The sequence below is a fragment of the Heterodontus francisci genome, unplaced genomic scaffold (assembly GCF_036365525.1).
Source record: "Heterodontus francisci isolate sHetFra1 unplaced genomic scaffold, sHetFra1.hap1 HAP1_SCAFFOLD_780, whole genome shotgun sequence".
In the NCBI taxonomy this organism is placed as follows: Eukaryota; Metazoa; Chordata; class Chondrichthyes; order Heterodontiformes; family Heterodontidae; genus Heterodontus; species Heterodontus francisci.
This window is the reverse complement of record NW_027140779.1, coordinates 357,404-381,525: the sequence shown is the minus strand read 5'-3', so window position 1 is coordinate 381,525 and position 24,122 is coordinate 357,404. Positions and strand designations below refer to the sequence as shown.

Below are 24,122 nucleotides of genomic sequence, written 5' to 3'. Positions count from 1 at the left end.
GAGTTGAGGGATACGGGGATTGTGTGGGAAGGTGGAGTTGAGGGATACGGGGATTGTGTGAGAAGGTGGGAATTGTGGGATACGGGGATTGTGTGGGAAGGTGGGAATTGTGGGATATGGGGATTGTGTGAGAAGGTGGAGTTGAGGGATATGGGGATTGTGTGAGAAGGTGGGAATTGTGGGATATGGGGATTGTATGAGAAGGTGGAGTTGAGGGATACGGGGATTGTGTGGGAAGGTGGAGATGAGGGATACGGGGATTGTGTGGGAAGGTGGGAATTGTGGGATATGGGGATTGTGTGAGAAGGTGGAGATGAGGGATACGGGGATTGTGTGGGAAGGTGGAGTTGTGGGATATGGGGATTGTATGAGAAGGTGGAGTTGAGGGATACGGGGATTGTGTGAGAACGTGGAGTTGAGGGATATGGGGATTGTATGAGAAGGTGGCGTTGTGGGATACGGGGATTGTGTGGGAAGGTGGAGTTGAGGGATATGGGGATTGTGTGAGAAGGTGGAGTTGAGGGATACGGGGATTGTGTGAGAAGGTGGAGTTGAGGGATACGGGGATTGTGTGGGAAGGTGGGAATTGTGGGATATGGGGATTGTGTGAGAAGGTGGGAATTGTGGGATATGGGGATTGTGTGAGAAGGTGGGAATTGTGGGATATGGGGATTGTATGAGAAGGTGGAGTTGAGGGATACGGGGATTGTGTGGGAAGGTGGAGATGAGGGATACGGGGATTGTGTGGGAAGGTGGGAATTGTGGGATATGGAGATTGTGTGAGAAGGTGGGAATTGTGGGATATGGGGATTGTGTGGGAAGGTGGGAATTGTGGGATACGGGGATTGTGTGAGAAGGTGGAGTTGAGGGATACGGGGATTGTGTGAGAAGGTGGAGATGAGGGATACGGGGATTGTGTGGGAAGGTGGGAATCGTGGGATATGGGGATTGTGTGAGAAGGTGGAGATGAGGGATACGGGGATTGTGTGGGAAGGTGGAGATGAGGGATACGGGGATTGTGTGGGAAGGTGGGAATTGTGGGATATGGGGATTGTATGAGAAGGTGGAGTTGTGGGATACTGGGATTGTGTGAGAAGGTGGAGTTGAGGGATACGGGGATAGTGTGAGAAGGTGGAGTTGTGGGATATGGGGATTGTATGAGAAGGTGGAGTTGTGGGATACGGGGATTGTGTGAGAAGGTGGAGTTGAGGGATATGGGGATAGTGTGAGAAGGTGGAGTTGTGGGATATGGGGATAGTGTGAGAAGGTGGAGTTGTGGGATATGGGGATTGTATGAGAAGGTGGAGTTGTGGGATATGGGGATTGTATGAGAAGGTGGAGTTGTGGGATACGGGGATTGTGTGAGAAGGTGGAGTTGAGGGATACGGGGATTGTGTGGGAAGGTGGAGTTGAGGGATACGGGGATTGTGTGAGAAGGTGGGAATTGAGGGATATGGGGATTGTGTGAGAAGGTGGAGTAGACGGATACGGGGATTGTGTGAGAAGGTGGAGTTGAGGGATACGGGGATTGTGTGAGAAGGTGGAGTTGTGGGATACGGGGATTGTGTGAGAAGGTGGAGTTGTGGGATATGGGGATTGTGTGAGAAGGTGGTGTAGACGGATATGGGGATTGTGTGAGAAGGTGGAGTTGTGGGATACGGGGATTGTGTGAGAAGGTGGAATTGAGGGATACGGGGATTGTGTGGGAAGGTGGGAATTGAGGGATATGGGGATTGTGTGAGAAGGTGGAGTTGTGGGATACGGGGATTGTGTGAGAAGGTGGAGTTGTGGGATATGGGGATTGTGTGAGAAGGTGGAATTGAGGGATACGGGGATTGTGTGGGAAGGTGGGAATTGAGGGATATGGGGATTGTGTGAGAAGGTGGAGTTGTGGGATACGGGGATTGTGTGAGAAGGTGGAGTTGTGGGATATGGGGATTGTGTGAGAAGGTGGAGTAGACGGATATGGGGATTGTGTGAGAAGGTGGAGTTGTGGGATACGGGGATTGTGTGAGAAGGTGGAATTGAGGGATACGGGGATTGTATGAGAAGGTGGAGTTGTGGGATACGGGGATTGTGTGAGAAGGTGGAGTTGAGGGATACGGGGATTGTGTGAGAAGGTGGGAATTGGGGGATACGGGGATTGTGTGAGAAGGTGGAGTTGAGGGATACGGGGATTGTGTGGGAAGGTGGAGTTGAGGGATACGGGGATTGTGTGAGAAGGTGGGAATTGAGGGATATGGGGATTGTGTGAGAAGGTGGAGTAGACGGATACGGGGATTGTGTGAGAAGGTGGAGTTGAGGGATACGGGGATTGTGTGAGAAGGTGGAGTTGTGGGATACGGGGATTGTGTGAGAAGGTGGAGTTGTGGGATATGGGGATTGTGTGAGAAGGTGGTGTAGACGGATATGGGGATTGTGTGAGAAGGTGGAGTTGTGGGATACGGGGATTGTGTGAGAAGGTGGAATTGAGGGATACGGGGATTGTGTGGGAAGGTGGGAATTGAGGGATATGGGGATTGTGTGAGAAGGTGGAGTTGTGGGATACGGGGATTGTGTGAGAAGGTGGAGTTGTGGGATATGGGGATTGTGTGAGAAGGTGGAATTGAGGGATACGGGGATTGTGTGGGAAGGTGGGAATTGAGGGATATGGGGATTGTGTGAGAAGGTGGAGTTGTGGGATACGGGGATTGTGTGAGAAGGTGGAGTTGTGGGATATGGGGATTGTGTGAGAAGGTGGAGTAGACGGATATGGGGATTGTGTGAGAAGGTGGAGTTGTGGGATACGGGGATTGTGTGAGAAGGTGGAATTGAGGGATACGGGGATTGTGTGGGAAGGTGGGAATTGAGGGATATGGGGATTGTGTGAGAAGGTGGAGTTGTGGGATACGGGGATTGTGTGAGAAGGTGGAGTTGTGGGATATGGGGATTGTGTGAGAAGGTGGAGTAGACGGATACGGGGATTGTGTGAGAAGGTGGAGTTGTGGGATATGGGGATTGTGTGAGAAGGTGGAGTAGACGGATACGGGGATTGTGTGAGAAGGTGGAGTTGTGGGATATGGGGATTGTGTGAGAAGGTGGAGTTGAGGGATACGGGGATTGTGTGAGAAGGTGGAGTTGTGGGATATGGGGATTGTGTGAGAAGGTGGAGTAGACGGATATGGGGATTGTGTGAGAAGGTGGGAATTGTGGGATACGGGGATTGTGTGAGAAGGTGGAGTTGTGGGATATGGGGATTGTGTGAGAAGGTGGAGTAGACGGATATGGGGATTGTGTGGGAAGGTGGGAATTGTGGGATACGGGGATTGTGTGAGAAGGTGGAGTTGTGGGATATGGGGATTGTGTGAGAAGGTGGAGTAGACGGATATGGGGATTGTGTGAGAAGGTGGAGTTGAGGGATACGGGGATTGTGTGCGATGGTGGGAATTGAGGGATACGGGGATTGTGTGGGAAGGTGGGAATTGAGGGATATGGGGATTGTGTGAGAAGGTGGAGTTGAGGGATACGGGGACTGTGTGAGAAGGTGGAGTTGAGGGATATGGGGGTTGTGTGGGAAGGTGGAGTTGAGGGATATGGGGATTGTGTGGGAAGGTGGAGTTGAGGGATACGGGGATTGTGTGCGATGGTGGGAGTTGAGGGATATGGGGATTGTGCGAGAAGGTGGAGTTGAGGGATATGGGGATTGTGTGAGAAGGTGGAGTTGAGGGATACGGGGATTGTGTGCGATGGTGGGAGTTGAGGGATATGGGGATTGTGTGGGAAGGTGGGAATTGTGGGATATGGGGATTGTGTGAGAAGGTGGAGTTGTGGGATATGGGGATTGTGTGAGAAGGTGGAGTTGTGGGATACGGGGATTGTGTGCGATGGTGGGAGTTGAGGGATATGGGGATTGTGTGGGAAGGTGGGAATTGTGGGATATGGGGATTATGTGAGAAGGTGGAGTTGAGGGATATGGGGATTGTGTGGGAAGGTGGAGTTGAGGGATACGGGGATTGTGTGAGAAGGTGGAGTTGTGGGATATGGGGATTGTGTGGGAAGGTGGGAATTGTGGGATATGGGGATTGTGTGGGAAGGTGGGAATTGTGGGATATTGGGATTGTGTGGGAAGGTGGGAATTGTGGGATATGGGGATTGTGTGGGAAGGTGGAGTTGTGGGATATGGGGATTGTGTGGGAAGGTGGGAATTGTGGGATATGGGGATTGTGTGGGAAGGTGGAGTTGTGGGATATGGGGATTGTGTGGGAAGGTGGAGATGAGGGATATGGGGATTGTGTGGGAAGGTGGAGTTGTGGGATATGGGGATTGTGTGGGAAGGTGGAGTTGTGGGATATGGGGATTGTGTGGGAAGGTGGAGATGAGGGATATGGGGATTGTGTGGGAAGGTGGGAATTGAGGGATATGGGGATTGTATGAGAAGGTCATGTTCTGGTCGCGTCCCGTCGGGTTCAGGTCGGGTCCGGTCGGGTCCGGTTGGGTTCAGGTCGGGTTCAGGTCGGGTTCAGATCGGGTTCATGTCGGGTTCATGTCGGGTTCAGGTCGGGTTCAGATCGGGTTCATGTCGGGTTCATGTCGGGTTCAGGTCAAGTTCAGGTCGGGTTCAGGTCGGGTTCAGATCAGGTTCAGGTCGAGTTCATGTCGGGTTCAGGTCGGGTTCAGATCGGGTTCATGTCGGGTCCGGTCGGGTTCAGGTCGGGTTCAGGTCGGGTTCATGTCGGGTTCAGGTCGGGTTCAGGTCGAGTTCATGTCGGGTTCAGGTCGGGTTCAGGTCGGGTCCGGTCGGGTCCGGTTGGGTTCAGGTTGGGTTCAGGTTGGGTTCATGTCGGGTTCAGGTCGGGTTCAGATCGGGTTCAGGTCGGGTTCATGTCGGGTTCAGGTCGGGTTCAGATCGGGTTCATGTCGGGTTCATGTCGGGTTCATGTCGGGTTCAGGTCGAGTTCAGGTCGGGTTCAGATTGGGTTCAGGTCGGGTTCATGTCGGGTTCAGATTGGGTTCAGGTCGGGTTCATGTCGGGTTCAGGTCGGGTTCAGATCGGGTTCAGGTCGGGTTCATGTCGGGTTCAGGTCGGGTTCAGATCGGGTTCATGTCGGGTCCGGTCGGGTTCAGGTCGGGTTCATGTCGGGTTCAGGTCGGGTTCAGGTCGGGTTCGGGTCGGATCAGGTCGGGTTCAGATCGGGTTCAGGTCGGATCAGATTGGGTTCAGGTCGGGTTCAGGTCGAGTTCAGGTTGTGTTCAGGTCGGGTTCAGGTCGGGTTCAGGTCGAGTTCAGGTTGGGTTCAGGTCGGATCGGATTGGGTTCAGGTCGGGTTCAGGTCGGGTTCAGGTCGAGTTCAGGTTGGGTTCAGGTCGGGTTCAGGTCGAGTTCAGGTCGGGTTCAGGTCGAGTTCAGGTTGGGTTCAGGTCGGGTTCAGGTTGGGTTCAGGTCAGGTTCAGGTCGGATCAGATTGGGTTCAGGTCGGGTTCAGGTCGAGTTCAGGTCGGGTTCAGGTCGGGTTCAGGTCGGGTTCAGGTCGAGTTCAGATCGGGTTCAGATCGGGTTCATGTCGGGTTCAGGTCGGGTTCAGATCGGGTTCAGGTCGGGTTCAGATCGGGTTCATGTCGGGTTCAGGTCGAGTTCAGGTTGGGTTCAGGTCGGGTTCAGGTCGGGTTCAGGTCGGGTTCAGGTCGAGTTCAGATTGGGTTCAGATCGGGTTCAGATCGGGTTCATGTCGGGTTCAGGTTGGGTTCAGATCGGGTTCAGGTCGGGTTCAGGTCGGGTTCAGGTCGGGTTCAGATCGGGTTCATGTCGGGTTCAGGTCGGGTTCAGATCGGGTTCATGTCGGGTTCAGGTCGGGTTCAGATCGGGTTCAGGTCGGGTTCAGGTCGGGTTCAGATCGGGTTCAGGTCGAGTTCAGGTCGGGTTCAGGTCGGGTTCAGGTCGGATCAGGTCGGGTTCAGGTCGGGTTCAGGTCGGGTTCAGATCGGGTTCGGATCGGGTCCGGTCGGGTTCAGGTCGGGTTCAGGTCGGGTTCAGATCGGGTCCGGTCGGGTTCAGGTCGGGTTCATGTCGGATCAGATTGGGTTCAGGTCGGGTCCGGTCGGGTCCGGTTGGGTTCAGGTCGAGTTCAGGTCGGGTTCATGTCGGATCAGATTGGGTTCAGGTCGGGTCCGGTCGGGTCCGGTTGGGTTCAGGTCGGGTTCAGGTCGGGTTCAGGTCGGGTTCAGATCGGGTTCGGATCGGGTCCGGTCGGGTTCAGGTCGGGTTCAGGTCGGGTTCAGATCGGGTCCGGTCGGGTTCAGGTCGGGTTCATGTCGGATCAGATTGGGTTCAGGTCAGCTTCAGGTCGGGTTCAGGTCGGGTTCAGATCGGGTTCAGGTCAGGTTCAGGTCAGCTTCAGGTCGGGTTCCGGTCGGGTTCAGATCGGGTTCAGGTCGGGTTCAGGTCGGGTTCAGATCGGGTTCAGGTCGGGTTCAGATCGGGTTCAGGTCGGGTTCAGATCGGGTTCAGGTCGGGTTCAGGTCGGGTTCAGGTCAGGTTCAGATCGGGTTCAGGTCGGGTTCAGGTCGGGTTCCGGTCGGGTTCAGGTCAGGTTCAGGTCGGGTTCAGGTCGGGTTCAGATCGGGTTCAGGTCGGGTTCATTTCGGGTTCAGGTCGGGTTCAGATCGGGTTCATGTCGGGTTCAGGTCGGGTTCAGGTCGGGTTCAGATCGGGTTCATGTCGGGTTCAGGTCGCGTTCAGGTCGGGTTCAGGTCGGGTTCAGATCGGGTTCATGTCGGGTTCAGGTCGGGTTCAGGTCGGGTTCAGGTCGGATTCAGGTCGGGTTCAGATCGGGTTCATGTCGGGTTCAGGTCGGGTTCAGATCGGGTTCAGATCGGGTTCATGTCGGGTTCAGGTCGGGTTCAGATCGAGTTCAGGTCGGGTTCAGGTCGGGTTCAGGTCGGGTTCAGGTCGAGTTCAGGTCGGGTTCAGGTCGGGTTCAGGTCGGATCAGGTCGGGTTCAGGTTGGGTTCAGGTCGGGTTCAGATCGGGTCCGGTCGGGTTCCGGTCGGGTTCAGGTCAGGTTCCGGTCGTGTTCAGGTCGGGTTCAGGTTGGGTTCAGGTCGGGTTCAGGTCGGGTTCAGGTCGGGTTCAGATCGGGTTCAGGTCGGGTTCAGGTCGGGTTCAAGTCGGGTTCAGGTCGGGTTCAGGTCGGGTTCAGATCGGGTTCAGATCGGGTTCAGGTCGGATCAGATTGGGTTCCGGTCGGGTTCAGGTCGGGTTCCGGTCGGGGTCAGGTCGGGTTCAGATCGGGTTCAGATCGGGTTCAGATCGGGTTCAGGTCGGGTTCAGGTCGGATCAGGTCGGGTTCCGGTCGGGTTCAGTTCGGGTTCAGGTCGGGTTCAGGTCGGGTTCAGGTCGGGTTCAGGTCGGATCAGGTCGGGTTCCGGTCGGGTTCAGTTCGGGTTCAGGTCAGGTTCAGGTCAGGTTCAGGTCGGGTTCAGGTCGGGTTCAGGTCGGGTTCTGGTCGGGTTCAGGTCGGGTTCAGATCAGGTCCGGTCGGGTCCGGTTGGGTTCAGGTCAGGTTCAGGTCAGGTCAGGTCGGATCCGGTTGGGTTCAGGTCAGGTTCAGGTCGGGTTCCGGTCGAGTTCAGATCGGGTTCAGGTCACGTTCAGGTCGGGTTCAGGTCGGGTTCAGGTCAGGTTCAGGTCGGGTTCAGGTTGGGTTCAGATCGGGTTCAGGTCGGGTTCAGGTCGGGTTCAGATCGGGTTCATGTCGGGTTCAGGTTGGGTTCAGATCGGGTTCATGTCGGGTTCAGGTCGCGTTCAGGTCAGCTTCAGGTCGGGTTCAGGTCGGGTTCAGGTCGGGTTCAGATCGGGTTCATGTCGGGTTCAGGTCGGGTTCAGATCGGGTTCATGTCGGGTTCAGGTCGGGTTCAGATCGGGTTCAGGTCGGGTTCAGGTCGGGTTCAGATCGGGTTCAGGTCGAGTTCAGGTCGGGTTCAGGTCGGGTTCAGGTCGGATCAGGTCGGGTTCAGGTCGGGTTCAGGTCGGGTTCAGATCGGGTTCGGATCGGGTCCGGTCGGGTTCAGGTCGGGTTCAGGTCGGGTTCAGATCGGGTCCGGTCGGGTTCAGGTCGGGTTCATGTCGGATCAGATTGGGTTCAGGTCGGGTCCGGTCGGGTCCGGTTGGGTTCAGGTCGAGTTCAGGTCGGGTTCATGTCGGATCAGATTGGGTTCAGGTCGGGTCCGGTCGGGTCCGGTTGGGTTCAGGTCGGGTTCAGGTCGGGTTCAGGTCGGGTTCAGATCGGGTTCGGATCGGGTCCGGTCGGGTTCAGGTCGGGTTCAGGTCGGGTTCAGATCGGGTCCGGTCGGGTTCAGGTCGGGTTCATGTCGGATCAGATTGGGTTCAGGTCAGCTTCAGGTCGGGTTCAGGTCGGGTTCAGATCGGGTTCAGGTCAGGTTCAGGTCAGCTTCAGGTCGGGTTCCGGTCGGGTTCAGATCGGGTTCAGGTCGGGTTCAGGTCGGGTTCAGATCGGGTTCAGGTCGGGTTCAGATCGGGTTCAGGTCGGGTTCAGATCGGGTTCAGGTCGGGTTCAGGTCGGGTTCAGGTCAGGTTCAGATCGGGTTCAGGTCGGGTTCAGGTCGGGTTCAGGTCGGGTTCCGGTCGGGTTCAGGTCAGGTTCAGGTCGGGTTCAGGTCGGGTTCAGATCGGGTTCAGGTCGGGTTCATTTCGGGTTCAGGTCGGGTTCAGATCGGGTTCATGTCGGGTTCAGGTCGGGTTCAGGTCGGGTTCAGATCGGGTTCATGTCGGGTTCAGGTCGCGTTCAGGTCGGGTTCAGGTCGGGTTCAGATCGGGTTCATGTCGGGTTCAGGTCGGGTTCAGGTCGGGTTCAGGTCGGATTCAGGTCGGGTTCAGATCGGGTTCATGTCGGGTTCAGGTCGGGTTCAGATCGGGTTCAGATCGGGTTCATGTCGGGTTCAGGTCGGGTTCAGATCGAGTTCAGGTCGGGTTCAGGTTGGGTTCAGGTCGGGTTCAGGTCGAGTTCAGGTCGGGTTCAGGTCGGGTTCAGGTCGGATCAGGTCGGGTTCAGGTTGGGTTCAGGTCGGGTTCAGATCGGGTCCGGTCGGGTTCCGGTCGGGTTCAGGTCAGGTTCCGGTCGTGTTCAGGTCGGGTTCAGGTTGGGTTCAGGTCGGGTTCAGGTCGGGTTCAGGTCGGGTTCAGATCGGGTTCAGGTCGGGTTCAGGTCGGGTTCAAGTCGGGTTCAGGTCGGGTTCAGGTCGGGTTCAGATCGGGTTCAGATCGGGTTCAGGTCGGATCAGATTGGGTTCCGGTCGGGTTCAGGTCGGGTTCCGGTCGGGGTCAGGTCGGGTTCAGATCGGGTTCAGATCGGGTTCAGATCGGGTTCAGGTCGGGTTCAGGTCGGATCAGGTCGGGTTCCGGTCGGGTTCAGTTCGGGTTCAGGTCGGGTTCAGGTCGGGTTCAGGTCGGGTTCAGGTCGGATCAGGTCGGGTTCCGGTCGGGTTCAGTTCGGGTTCAGATCGGGTTCAGGTCGGGTTCAGGTCGGGTTCAGGTCGGGTTCAGGTCGGGTTCTGGTCGGGTTCAGGTCGGGTTCAGATCAGGTCCGGTCGGGTCCGGTTGGGTTCAGGTCAGGTTCAGGTCAGGTCAGGTCGGATCCGGTTGGGTTCAGGTCAGGTTCAGGTCGGGTTCCGGTCGAGTTCAGATCGGGTTCAGGTCACGTTCAGGTCGGGTTCAGGTCGGGTTCAGGTCAGGTTCAGGTCGGGTTCAGGTTGGGTTCAGATCGGGTTCAGGTCGGGTTCAGGTCGGGTTCAGATCGGGTTCATGTCGGGTTCAGGTTGGGTTCAGATCGGGTTCATGTCGGGTTCAGGTCGCGTTCAGGTCAGCTTCAGGTCGGGTTCAGGTCGGGTTCAGGTCGGGTTCAGATCGGGTTCATGTCGGGTTCAGGTCGGGTTCAGATCGGGTTCATGTCGGGTTCAGGTCGGGTTCAGATCGGGTTCAGGTCGGGTTCAGGTCGGGTTCAGATCGGGTTCAGGTCGAGTTCAGGTCGGGTTCAGGTCGGGTTCAGGTCGGATCAGGTCGGGTTCAGGTCGGGTTCAGGTCGGGTTCAGATCGGGTTCGGATCGGGTCCAGTCGGGTTCAGGTCGGGTTCAGGTCGGGTTCAGATCGGGTCCGGTCGGGTTCAGGTCGGGTTCATGTCGGATCAGATTGGGTTCAGGTCGGGTCCGGTCGGGTCCGGTTGGGTTCAGGTCGAGTTCAGGTCGGGTTCATGTCGGATCAGATTGGGTTCAGGTCGGGTCCGGTCGGGTCCGGTTGGGTTCAGGTCGGGTTCAGGTCGGGTTCAGGTCGGGTTCAGATCGGGTTCGGATCGGGTCCGGTCGGGTTCAGGTCGGGTTCAGGTCGGGTTCAGATCGGGTCCGGTCGGGTTCATGTCGGGTTCAGGTCGGGTTCAGGTCAGGTTCAGGTCAGCTTCAGGTCGGGTTCAGGGCGGGTTCAGATCGGGTTCAGATCGGGTTCAGATCGGGTTCGGATCGGGTCCGGTCGGGTTCAGGTCGGGTTCAGGTCGGGTTCAGGTCGGGTTCAGGTCGGGTTCATGTCGGATCAGATTGGGTTCAGGTCGGGTCCGGTCGGGTCCGGTTGGGTTCCGGTCGGGTTCAGGTCGGGTCCCGTCGGGTTCATGTCGGGTTCAGGTCGGGTTCAGGTCAGGTTCAGGTCAGCTTCAGGTCGGGTTCAGGTCGGGTTCAGATCGGGTTCAGGTCAGGTTCAGGTCAGCTTCAGGTCGGGTTCCGGTCGGGTTCAGATCGGGTTCAGGTCGGGTTCAGGTCGGGTTCAGATCGGGTTCAGGTCGGGTTCAGGTCGGGTTCAGGTCAGGTTCAGATCGGGTTCAGGTCGGGTTCAGGTCGGGTTCAGGTCGGGTTCCGGTCGGGTTCAGGTCAGGTTCAGGTCGGGTTCAGGTCGGGTTCAGATCGGGTTCAGGTCGGGTTCATTTCGGGTTCAGGTCGGGTTCAGATCGGGTTCATGTCGGGTTCAGGTCGGGTTCAGGTCGGGTTCAGATCGGGTTCATGTCGGGTTCAGGTCGCGTTCAGGTCGGGTTCAGGTCGGGTTCAGATCGGGTTCATGTCGGGTTCAGGTCGGGTTCAGGTCGGATTCAGGTCGGGTTCAGATCGGGTTCATGTCGGGTTCAGGTCGGGTTCAGATCGGGTTCAGATCGGGTTCATGTCGGGTTCAGGTCGGGTTCAGATCGAGTTCAGGTCGGGTTCAGGTTGGGTTCAGGTCGGGATCAGGTCGAGTTCAGGTCGGGTTCAGGTCGGGTTCAGGTCGGGTTCAGGTCGGATCAGGTCGGGTTCAGGTTGGGTTCAGGTCGGGTTCAGATCGGGTCCGGTCGGGTTCCGGTCGGGTTCAGGTCAGGTTCCGGTCGTGTTCAGGTCGGGTTCAGGTTGGGTTCAGGTCGGGTTCAGGTCGGGTTCAGGTCGGGTTCAGATCGGGTTCAGGTCGGGTTCAGGTCGGGTTCAAGTCGGGTTCAGGTCGGGTTCAGGTCGGGTTCAGATCGGGTTCAGATCGGGTTCAGGTCGGATCAGATTGGGTTCCGGTCGGGTTCAGGTCGGGTTCCGGTCGGGTTCAGGTCGGGTTCAGATCGGGTTCAGATCGGGTTCAGATCGGGTTCAGGTCGGGTTCAGGTCGAATCAGGTCGGGTTCCGGTCGGGTTCAGTTCGGGTTCAGGTCGGGTTCAGGTCGGGTTCAGGTCAGGTTCAGGTCGGGTTCAGGTCGGGTTCAGGTCGGGTTCAGGTCGGGTTCTGGTCGGGTTCAGGTCGGGTTCAGGTCAGGTCCGGTCGGGTCCGGTTGGGTTCAGGTCAGGTTCAGGTCAGGTCCGGTCGGATCCGGTTGGGTTCAGGTCAGGTTCAGGTCGGGTTCCGGTCGAGTTCAGATCGGGTTCAGGTCACGTTCAGGTCGGGTTCAGGTCGGGTTCAGGTCAGGTTCAGGTCAGGTTCAGGTCGGGTTCAGGTCGGGTTCAGGTCGAGTTCAGGTCAGGTTCAGGTCGAGTTCAGGTCGGGTTCAGGTCGGGTTCAGGTCGGGTTCAGGTTGGGTTCAGATCGAGTTCAGGTCGGGTTCAGGTCGAGTTCAGGTCGGGTTCAGGTCGGGTTCAGATCGAGTTCAGGTTGGGTTCAGGTCGGGTTCAGGTTGGGTTCAGATCGAGTTCAGGTCGGGTTCAGGTTGGGTTCAGGTCAGGTTCAGGTTGGGTTCAGGTCAGGTTCAGGTCGGGTTCAGGTTGGGTTCAGATCGAGTTAAGGTTGGGTTCAGGTCAGGTTCAGGTTGGGTTCAGGTCAGGTTCAGGTCGGGTTCAGGTCAGGTTCAGGTCAGGTTCAGGTCGGGTTCAGGTCGGGTTCAGGTCGGGTTCAGGTCGGGTTCAGGTCAGGTTGAGTTTGGATAGCCGCCGTTTACCTCAGTAAATCCTCGTTCATTGCTTTCCAATTGTAAGATAAAGAAATCAATCAGACAGGTTTTCCTAGATTTAAACAAGACAGGTGGAAGTTTATTAATCTTAAACTCTAATTCGGTTAACGACTACGAATACACAACACGACCAAGCCAGCATGCATATGCGATAAACACCCACGCAGGTAGAGACAGAAAAAGTGGAAAGAATAAAGGGGAAAAGTTTGCGGCAAGAGCTGGGTTTCTGTTTATCATCCTTAGAGTTCGATGTAGAGTCTTTGGTTGCCAATAAGTTTTGCCGTTTCACTGGGGCCCAGTGCACGATTTAAAACTTGTTTTGATGTAGAAGTCTTTTCCCTCTTGAGGTTTCAGTGACTTCAGTGGATCCGGAGATTAGTGAAAGAGAGAGAGCCAGACAGGAGAGAGGCTCTTGTTCCAAGTTCAGTTGCAATTTGCTGTCTGACCCAATCTGTCCAGTGAGCAGTTCGAAAAACAGACCTGGGCCAGCAGGTTAGTCATGTGACTCGCTTTTTGAACAAACTCCTGCCTTTGTGGATTCCAAAGCTCTGGGTGGGGTTGCGGGGGAGGGGAGGGGGGAGGATGTAGTGCTGTCTCTTACACTGACAGGATGTGGATCACCATTGCCCAGCCCAATCTCTGTTAATTGTATCAGTGAGCAGTTCCTTTGTCTCTCCAAGCACTGTCTCTTAGTATGCAAATATATTTCCAGCCACTGCTGATCTCTTTAAACAAGTCAACTCTTTATTCCTGCAAAAGTTTAAAATGAATGTTCAGATGACAAAATTGATATGCCTCCTTCTTGTCAGGTGGGGGGTCTTCATCACACCATGTAGATAATACTCTTCTATTCTTCCTGCCAAATCTCTCTTCATACATCAGTCCTGCCATCCCAGGAATCAGTCTGGTTAACCTTCGCTGCACTCCCTCTATAGCAAGAACATCCTTCCTCAGGTAAGGAGACTAAAACTGCACACAATACTCCATATGTGGTCTCACCAAGGCCTTGTATAATTGCAGCAAGACATCCTTGCTCCTGTACTCGAATCCTCTCGCTATGAAGGCCAACATACCATTTGCCTTCTTAACTGCCTGCTGCACCTGCATGCTTACCTTCAGCGACTGGTGCACAAGGACACCCAGGTCTCGCTGCATCTCCCCCCCTTTCCCAATCTATCACCATTCAGATAATAATCTGCCTTTCTGTTTTTTACACCAATGTGGATAACCTCACATTTATCCACATTATAGATGCCAGTGTTGTAGCTGTACTGGAACAGCTTGGCTAAGGGCGTGGCAAGTTCTGGAGCACAGGTCTTCAGTACTATTGCCGGAATGTTGTCTGGGTCCATAGCCTTTGCAATATCCAAGTTGGTGGAATGGGAAGACAGGATTCAGATGAAGTTCAATGCAGAGAAATGTGAAGTGATTCATTTTGGTAGGAAGAACATAGAGTGACAATATAGAATAAAGGGTACAATTCTAACGGGGGTACAGGAGCAGAGGGACCTGGGTGTATATGTGCATAAGTCATTGAAGGTGGCAGGACAGGTTGAGAGTGCAGTTAATAAAGTATACAGTATCCTGAACTTTATTAATAGGGGCACAGAGTACAAGAGCAAGGAAGTTATGTTGAACTTGTATAAGACACTAGTTCAGCCTCAGTGTCCAATTCCGGGCACCGCACTTGAGGAAAGACGTGAGGTCACAGGAGAGATTACAGAAAAGATTCAGGAGAATGGTTCCAGGGATGAGGAATTTCAGTTCTGAAGATAGATTGGAGAAGTTAGGACTGTTTTCCTTGGAGAAGAGAAAACTGAGAGGTGATTTGATAGAGGTATTCAAAATCATGAGGGGTCTGGACAGAGTAGATAGAGAGAAATACAAACAAGAAAGTGCTGGAACCACACAGCAGGTCTGGCAGCATCTGTGGAATGTTTCGGGTCAATGACCCTTCTTCGGAACTGACAAATATTAAAAATGTCAAAGGTTATAAGCAAGTGAGGTGGGGGTGGGGCAAGAGATAACAAAGGAGAAGGTGTAGATTGGACAAGGCCACATAGCTGACCAAAAGGTCACGGAGCAAAGGCAAACAATATATTAATGATGTGTTGAAAGACAAAGCATTAGTACAGAAAAGGTGTTAACGGACTGAATATTGAACAGCAGCAAGTGCAAACATGAAAAAAAACATTGGGTAAGCAAACTGAACAAACTAAGAGGAAATGAAATAAACATGAAAAAAAGACAAGGTGGTGCTGTTGTTGTCTGGTGCACCAACCTCTACCTTGCAGAAGCTCAACGCCAACTCACAGACACTTCTTCCTACCTCCCTCTGGACCATGACCCCACCACTGAACATCAAGCTACTGTCCACAAGACTGTCACTGACCTCATCTCCTCTGGAGATCTTCCCTCTACAGCTTCCAACCTCATTGTCCCGCAACCCCGGACAGCCCGCTTCTACCTCCTTCCCAAAATCCACAAACAGGACTGTCCCGGCAGACCCATTGTGAAAGGCTGCTCGTGCCCCACTGAACTTATTTCTTCCTATCTTGACTCTATCTTTTCTCCGCTGGTCCAGTCTCTTCCCACCTACATCCGTGACTCTTCTGACGCCCTACGTCATTTTGACAATTTCCAGTTTCCTGGTCCCAACCGCCTCCTCTTCACTATGGACGTCCAATCGCTCTACACCTCCATCCCTCACCAGGATGGTTTGAGGGCTCTCCGCTTCTTCCTGGAACAGAGGCCCAACCAGTCCCCATCCACCACCACCCTCCTCCGCCTGGCTGAACTTGTTTTCACATTGAACAACTTCTCCTTCAACTCCACTCACTTCCTTCAAGTAAAAGGTGTTGCTATGGGTACCCGCATGGGTCCGAGTTATGTCTGTCTTTTTGTGGGATATATCGAGCATTCTATGTTCCAGTCCTACTCAGGCCCCCTCCCCCAACTCTTTTTCCGGTACATTGATGACTGTATCGGTGCCGTTTCCTGCTCCCGCCCCGAACTGGAAAACTTTATCAACTTTGCTTCCAATTTCCACCCTTCTCTCACCTTTACATGGTCCATCTCTGACACTTCCCTTCCCTTCCTCGACTTCTCTGTCTCCATCTCTGGGGATAGGTTGTCTACTAATATCCATTATAAGCCCACCGACTCCCACAGCTACCTCGACTACACTTCTTCACACCCTACCTCCTGAAAGGACTCCATTCCATTCTCCCAGTTTCTCCGTCTCCGACGCATCTGCTCTGATGATGCTACCTTCCATGATGGTGCTTCTGATATGACCTCCTTTTTCCTCAACCGAGGATTCCCCCCCATTGTTGTTTACAGGGCCCTCAACCGTGTCCGGCCCATTCCCCGCACCTCTACCCTCACCCCTTCCCCTCCCTCCCAAAACCGTGACAGGGTTCTCCTTGTCCTCACTTTCCACCCCATCATCCTCCATATCCAAAGGATTATCCTCCGCCATTTCCGCCACCTCCAGCGTGATGCCACTACCAGTCGCATCTTCCCCTCCCTTCCCCTGTCAGCATTCTGAAGGGATCGTTCCCTCCGCGACACCCTGGTCCACTCCTCCATTACTCCCACCACCTCGTCCACGTCCCAGGGCACCTTCCCCTGCAATCGCAGGAGGTGTAATACCTGCCCATTTACCTCCTCTCTCCTCACTATCCCAGGCCCCAAACACTCCTTTCAGGTGAAGCAGCGATTTACTTGTACTTCTTTCAATGTAGTATACTGTATTCGCTGCTCACAGTGTGGTCTCCTCTACATTGGGGAGACCAAGCGCAGACTGGGTGACCGCTTTGCGGAACATCTCCGCTCAGTCCGCAAGCAGGACCCTGAGCTTCTGGTTGCTTGCCGTTTCAACACTCCCCCCTGCTCTCATGCTCACATCTCTGTCCTGGGATTGCTGCAGCGTTCCAGTGAACATCAACGCAAGCTCGAGGAACAGCATCTCATTTACCGATTAGGCACACTACAGCCTGCCGGACTGAACATTGAGTTCAACAATTTCAGAGCATGACAGCCCCCCATTTTACTTTCATTTTTAGTTATTTTTTCTTCCTTTTTTTTTGCATTTAGTTCATTTCATCTTAGTTTGTTCAGTTTGCTTACCCACTGTTATTTTTCATGTTTGCACTTGCTGCTGTTCAATATTCAGTGTATTAACACCGAATCTGTTCTAATGCTTTGTCTTTCAACGCACCATTAACATATTGTTTGCCTTTGCTCCGTGACCTTTTGGTCAGCTATGTGGCCTGGTCCAATCTCGACCTCCTTTGTTATCTCTTGCCCCACCCCCACCTCACCTACTTATAACCTGTGACTTTTCTAATATTTGTCAGTTCCGAACAAGAGTCATTGACCCGAAACGTTAACTCTGCTTCTCTTTTCACAGATGCTGCCAGACCTGCTGAGTGGTTCCAGCATTTCTTGTTTTTATTTCAGATTTCCAGCATCCGCAGTATTTTGCTTTTATTTTAGTAGACAGAGAGAAACTGTTCCCACTTATGAAAGGATCGAGAACAAGAGGGCACAGATTTAAAGTATTTGGTAAGAGAAGCAAAAGGGAATTAGACAGTTAGCTGAAAAGGAAGAATGTGCAGGGTTACAGGGAGAAAGCGGGGGAGTAGGGCTGAGGGAGTTGCTCTTTCAGAGAGCCAGAGCTGATATGATGGGCCGAATGGCCTCCTTCTGCAATGAAACAATTCTGTGAATCTGTGATTCAGCTCAGTACTGAACCTCCGATAGTACGGCACTCCCTCAGTACTGAACCTCCGATAGTACGGCACTCACTCAGTACTGACCCTCCGACAGTGCGGCACTCACTCAGTTCTGACCCTCCAACAGTGCAGCACTCCCTCAGTACTGACCCTCCGACATTGTCACACTCCCTCAGTACTGAACCTCCGACAGTGCGGCACTCCCTCAGTACTGACACTCCGACAGTGCAGCACTCCCTCAGTACTAACCCTCCGACAGTGCAGCACTCCCTCAGTACTGACCCTCTGACAGTGCAGCACTCCCTCAGTGCTGACCCTCTGACAGTGCGGCACTCCCTCAGTGCTGACCCTCCGACAGTGCGGCACTCCCTCAGTACTTACCCTCTGACAGTGCAGCACTCCCTCAGTACTGACCCTCTGACAGTGCAGCACTCCCTCAGTACTTACCCTCTGACAGTGCAGCACTCCCTCAGTACTGACCCTCTGACAGTGCAGCACTCCCTCAGTACTGACCCTCTGACAGTGTGGCACTCCCTCAGTACCTACCCTCTGACAATGCGGCACTCCCTCAGTACTGAGCCTCCGACAGTGCGGCACTCCCTCAGTACTTACCCTCTGACAGTGCAGCACTCCCTCAGTACTGACCCTCTGACAGTGTGGCACTCCCTCAGTGCCTACCCTCTGACAATGCGGCACTCCCTCAGTACTGAGCCTCCGACAGTGCGGCACTCCCTCAGTACTGACCCTCTGACAGTGCGGCGCTCCCTCAGTACTGACCCTCTGACAGTGCGGCACTCCCTCAGTACTGGCCCTCCGACAGTGCGGCACTCCCTCAGTACTGACCCTCCGACAGTGCAGTGCTCCCTCAGTACTGAACCTCCGATAGTGTGGCACTCCCTCAGTACTGAACCTCCGACATTGTCACACTCCCTCAGTAGTGACCCTCCGACAGTGCCGTGCTCCCTCAGTACTGACCCTCCGACAGTGAGGCGCTCCCTCAGCACTGACCCTCCGACATTGTCGCACTCCCTCAGAACTGACCCTCCGATAGTGCGGCACTCCCTCAGTACTGACCCTCCGACAGGTCGGTGCTCCCTCAGTACTCACCCTCCGACAGTGCGGCACTCCCTCAGTACTGACCCTCCGATAGAGCGGCGCTCCCTCAGTACAGGCCCTCCGACAGTGCAGCACTCCCTCAGTACTGACCCTCCGACAGTGCAGCATTCCCTCAGTACTGCCCCTCCGACATTGCGGCCCTACCTCAGTACTGACCCACCGACAGGGCAGCGCTCCCTCAGTACTGACCCTCTGACAGTGCGGCACTCCCTCAGTACTGACCCTCTGACAGTGCAGCACTCCCTCAGTACTGACCCTCCGACAGTGCGGCACTCCCTCAGTACTGACCCTCTGACAGTGCGGCACTCCCTCAGTATTGAACCTCCGACAGTGCGGCACTCCCTCAGTATAGACCTTCTGACAGTGCGGCGCTCCCTCAGTACTGACCCTCTGACAGTGCAGCACTCCCTCAGTAATGACCCTCCGACAGTGCGGCGCTCCCTCAGTACTAACCCTCTGACAGTGCGGCACTCCCTCAGTAATGACCCACCGACAGCGCAGCACTCCCTCAGTACTGAACCTCTGACAGTGCGGCGCTCCCTCAGTACTGACCCTTCGACAGTGCAGCACTCCCTCAGTACTGACCCTCTGACATTGCGGCGCTCCCTCAGTACTGACCCTCTGACAGTGCGGCACTGCCTCAGTACTGACCCTCTGACAGTGCAGCACTCCCTAGTACTGACCCTCTGACAGTGCAGCACTCCCTCAGTACTGACCCTCTGACAGTGCAGCACTCCCTCAGTACTGACCCTCCGACAGTGCGGCACTCCCTCAGTACTGACCCTCGGACAGTGCGGCACTCCCTCAGTTCTGACCCTCCGACAGTGCGGCACTCCCGCAGTACTGACCCTCAGACGGTGCGGCACTGCCTCAGCACTGACCCTCTGACAGTGCGGCACTCCCTCAGTACTGACCCTCTGACAGTGCGGCACTCCCTCAGTACTGACCCTCTGACAGTGCGGCGCTCCCTCAGTACAGACCCTCTGACAGTGCGGCACTCCCTCAGTACTGACCCTCTGACAGTGCGGCACTCCCTCAGTACTGACCCTCTGACAGTGCGGCACTGCCTCAGTACTGACCCTCTGACAGTGCGGCACTCCCTCAATACTGACCCTCTGACAGTGCAGCACTCCCTCAGTACTGACACTCCGACAGTGCAGCACTCCCTCAGTACTGACCCTCCGACAGTGCAGCACTCCCTCAGTACTGACCCTCTGACAGTGCAGCACTCCCTCAGTGCTGACCCTCTGACAGTGCCGCACTCCCTCAGTGCTGTCCCTCTGACAGTGCGGCACTGCCTCAGTACTGACCCTCTGACAGTGCGGCACTCCCTCAGTACAGACCCTCCGACAGTGCGGCACTCCCTCAGTACTGACCCTCTGTCAGTGCAGCACTCCCTCAGTGCTGACCCTCTGACAGTGCGGCACTGCCTCAGTACTGACCCTCTGACAGTGCGGCACTCCCTCAGTACAGACCCTCCGACAGTGCGGCACTCCCTCAGTACTGACCCTCTGACAGTGCGGCGCTCCCTCAGTACTGACCCTCTGACAGTGCGGCGCTCCCTCAGTACTGACCCTCTGACATTCGGCACTCCCTCAGTACTGACCCTCTGACAGTGTGGCACTCCCTCAGTACCTACCCTCTGACAATGCCGCACTCCCTCAGTACTGAGCCTCCGACAGTGCGGCGCTCCCTCAGTACCGACCCTCTGACAGTGCAGCGCTCCCTCAGTACTGACCCTCTGACAGTGCGGCACTCCCTCAGTACTGACCCTCTGACAGTGCGGCGCTCCCTCAGTACTGACCCTCTGACAGTGCGGCACTCCCTCAGTACTGACCCTCTGACAGTGCCGCGCTTCCTCAGTACTGAACCTCTGACAGTGCGGCACTCCCTCAGTACTGATCCTCTGACATTGCGGCGCTCCCTCACTACTGACCCTCCGACAGTGCGGCACTCCCTCAGTACTGACCCTCCGACAGTGCGGCACCCCCTCATTACTGACACTCTGACAGTGCGGCGCTCCCTCAGTACTGACCCTCTGACAGTGCGGCAGTCCCTCAGTACTGACCCTCTGACAGTGCGGCACTCCCTCAGTAATGACCCTCTGACAGAGCAGCACTGCCTCAGTACTGACCCTCTGACAGTGCGGCACTCCCTCAGTACTGACCCTCTGACAGTGCGGCGCTCCCTCAATACTGAACCTCTGACAGTGCGGCACTGACTCGGTACTGACCCTCTGACAGTGCAGCACTCCCTCAGCACTGACCCTCCGACAGTGCAGCACTCCCTCAGTACTGACCCTCTGACAGTGCAGCACTCCCTCAGTGCTGACCCTCTGACAGTGCGGCACTGCCTCAGTAATGACCCTCTGACAGTGCCGCACTCCCTCTGTGCTGACCCGCCGACAGTGCGATACTTCCTCGGTACTGACCCTCTGACAGTGCGGCACTGCCTCAGTACTGACCCTCTGACAGTGCGGCACTCCCTCAGTACAGACCCTCCGACAGTGCGGCACTCCCTCAGTACTGACCCTCTGACAGTGCGGCGCTCCCTCAGTACTGACCCTCTGACAGTGCGGCGCTCCCTCAGTACTGACCCTCTGACATTCGGCACTCCCTCAGTACTGACCCTCTGACAGTGTGGCACTCCCTCAGTACCTACCCTCTGACAATGCCGCACTCCCTCAGCACTGAGCCTCCGACAGTGCGGCGCTCCCTCAGTACCGACCCTCTGACAGTGCGGCGCTCCCTCAGTACTGACCCTCTGACAGTGCGGCACTCCCTCAGTACTGGCCCTCCGACAGTGCGGCACTCCCTCAGTACTGACCCTCTGACAGTGCGGCGCTCCCTCAGTACTGACCCTCTGACAGTGACGCGCTTCCTCAGTACTGAACCTCTGACAGTGCGGCACTCCCTCAGTACTGACCCTCCGACAGTGCAGCACTCCCTCAGTACTGACCCTCTGATAGTGCGGCACTCCCTCAGTACTGACCCTCTGACAGTGCGGCGCTCCCTCAGTACAGACCCTCCGACAGTGCGGCACTCCCTCAGTACTGACCCTCTGACAGTGCGGCACACCCTCAGTACTGACCCTCTGACAGTGCGGCACTCCCTCAGTACTGACCCTCTGACAGTGTGGCAGTCCCTCAGTACTGACCCTCCGACAGTGCGGCAGTCCCTCAGTACTGACCCTCTGACAGTGCAGCACTCCCTCAGTACTGACCCTCCGACAGTGCAGCACTCCCTCAGTACTGACCCTCTGACATTCGGCACTCCCTCAGTACTGATCCTCTGACAGTGTGGTACTCCCTCAGTACCTACCCTCTGACAATGCGGCACTCCCTCAGTACTGAGCCTCCGACAGTGCGGCGCTCCCTCAGTACTGACCCTCTGACAGTGCGGCGCTCCCTCAGTACTGACCCTCTGACAGTGCGGCACTTCCTCAGTACTGACCCTCTGACAGTGCGGCACTCCCTCAGTACCTACCCTCTGACAATGCGGCACTCCCTCAGTACTGAGCCTCCGACAGTGCGGCGCTCCCTCAGTACTGACCCTCTGACAGTGCAGCACTCCCTCAGTACTGACCCTCTGACAGTGCGGCACTCCCTCAGTACTGAGCCTCCGACAGTGCGGCGCTCCCTCAGTACTGACCCTCTGACAGTGCGGCGCTCCCTCAGTACTGACCCTCTGACAGTGCGGCACTTCCTCAGTACTGGCCCTCCGACAGTGCGGCACCCCCTCAGTACTGACCCTCTGACAGTGCGGCGCTCCCTCAGTACTGACCCTCTGACAGTGCCGCGCTTCTTCAGCACTGAACCTCTGACAGTGCAGCGCTCCCTCAGTACTGACCCTCCGACAGTCCGGCACTCCCTCAGTACTGACCCTCTGACAGTGCAGCACTCCCTCAGTACTGACCCTCCGACAGTGCGGCACTCCCTCAGTACTGACCCTCTGACAGTGCAGCACTCCCTCAGTGCTGACCCTCTGATAGTGCCGCACTCCCTCAGTGCTGTCCCTCTGACAGTGCGGCACTCCCTCAGTACTGACCCTCTGACAGTGCAGCACTCCCTCAGTGCTGACCCTCTGACAGTGCGGCACTGCCTCAGTACTGACCCTCTGACAGTGCGGCACTCCCTCAGTACAGACCCTCCGACAGTGCGGCACTCCCTCAGTACTGACCCTCTGACAGTGCAGCACTCCCTCAGTGCTGACCCTCTGACAGTGCAGCACTCCCTCATTACTGACCCTCTGACAGTGCGGCACTCCCTCAGTACAGACCCTCCGACAGTGCGGCACTCCCTCAGTACTGACCCTATGACAGTGCAGCACTCCCTCAGTACTGACCCTCTGACAGTGCGGCGCTCCCTCAGTACTGACCCTCTGACAGTGCAGCACTCCCTCAGTGCTGACCCTCTGACAGTGCGGCACTGCCTCAGTACTGACCCTCTGACAGTGCGGCACTCCCTCAGTACAGACCCTCCGACAGTGCGGCACTCCCTCAGTACTGACCCTCTGACAGTGCAGCACTCCCTCAGTGCTGACCCTCAGACAGTGCAGCACTCCCTCATTACTGACCCTCTGACAGTGCGGCACTCCCTCAGTACAGACCCTCCGACAGTGCGGCACTCCCTCAGTACTGACCCTCTGACAGTGCGGCGCTCCCTCAGTACTGACCCTCTGACAGTGCGGCGCTCCCTCAGTACTGACCCTCTGACATTCGGCACTCCCTCAGTACTGACCCTCTGACAGTGTTGCACTCCCTCAGTACCTACCCTCTGACAATGCCGCACTCCCTCAGTACTGAGCCTCCGACAGTGCGGCACTCCCTCAGTACCGACCCTCTGACAGTGCGGCGCTCCCTCAGTACTGACGCTCTGACAGTGCGGCACTCCCTCAGTACTGGCCCTCCGACAGTGCGGCACTCCCTCAGTACTGACCCTCTGACAGTGCGGCGCTCCCTCAGTACTGACCCTCTGATAGTGCGGCACTCCCTCAGTACTGACCCTCTGACAGTGCCGTGCTACCTCAGTACTGAAGCTCTGACAGTGCGGCACTCCCTCAGTACTGACCCTCTGACAGTGCAGCACTCCCTCACGACTGACCCTCTGACAGTGCGGCACTGCCTCAGTACTGTCCCACCGACAGTGCGGCACTCCCTCAGTACTGACCCTCTGACAGTGCAGCACTCCCTCAGTACTGACCCTCCGACAGTGCGGCACTCCCTCAGTTCTGACCCTCCGACAGTGCGTCACTCCCGCAGTACTGACCCTCTGACAGTGCGGCGCTCCCTCAGTACTGACCCTCTGACAGTGCGGCAGTCCCTCAGTACTGACCCTCTGACAGTGCGGCACTCCCTCAGTAATGACCCTCTGACAGTGCAGCACTGCCTCAGTACTGACCCTCTGACAGTGCGGCAGTCCCTCAGTGCTGTCCCTCTGACAGAGCGGCACTCCCTCAGTACTGACCCTCTGACAGTGCAGCACTCCCTCAGTACTGACCGTCTGACAGTGCGGCACTCCCTCAGTACTGACCCTCTGACAGTGCAGCACTCCCTCAGTGCTGACCCTCTGACAGTGCGGCACTGCCTCAGTACTGACCCTCTGACAGTGCGGCACTCCCTCAGTACTGACCCTCTGCCAGTGCAGCACTCCGTCAGTGCTGACCCTCTGACAGTGCGGCACTCCCTCAGTGCAGACCCTCCGACAGTGCGGCACTCCCTCAGTACTGACTCTCTGACAGTGCAGCACTCCCTCAGTGCTGACCCTCTGACAGTGCAGCACTCCCTCAGTGCTGATCCCCTGACAGTGCGGCACTCCCTCAGTACTGACCCTCTGACAGTGCGGC

General features: G+C 56.1%; 2 protein-coding genes and 1 pseudogene across 2 annotated transcripts; all 3 read left to right on the top strand.

Annotated features, from left to right (window-relative positions):
* Nucleotides 1-4,532: 4,532 nt before the first annotated feature.
* Nucleotides 4,533-6,452, top strand: LOC137360934 (protein rtoA-like; the record flags this gene model as incomplete). The annotated part of the gene is made up of 5 exons (XM_068026038.1): nt 4,533-4,765; nt 4,830-5,073; nt 5,305-5,386; nt 5,441-5,972; nt 6,314-6,452. Coding segments are annotated over 5 exons (1,230 nt in total), but the record flags the coding sequence as incomplete, so codon positions are not given.
* Nucleotides 6,453-6,477: 25 nt separating this feature from the next.
* LOC137360933 (hornerin-like) lies at nt 6,478-11,136 on the top strand (the record flags this gene model as incomplete). Its single annotated transcript, XM_068026037.1, has 9 exons — nt 6,478-6,902; nt 7,033-7,306; nt 7,393-7,496; nt 7,581-8,205; nt 8,292-8,334; nt 8,372-9,375; nt 9,462-9,743; nt 10,397-10,567; nt 10,663-11,136. Coding segments are annotated over 9 exons (3,402 nt in total), but the record flags the coding sequence as incomplete, so codon positions are not given.
* A 36-nt stretch (nt 11,137-11,172) lies between these two features.
* The window catches only part of LOC137360932 (protein rtoA-like), a 130,211-nt pseudogene continuing 117,261 nt past the window's right edge, over nt 11,173-24,122 (top strand).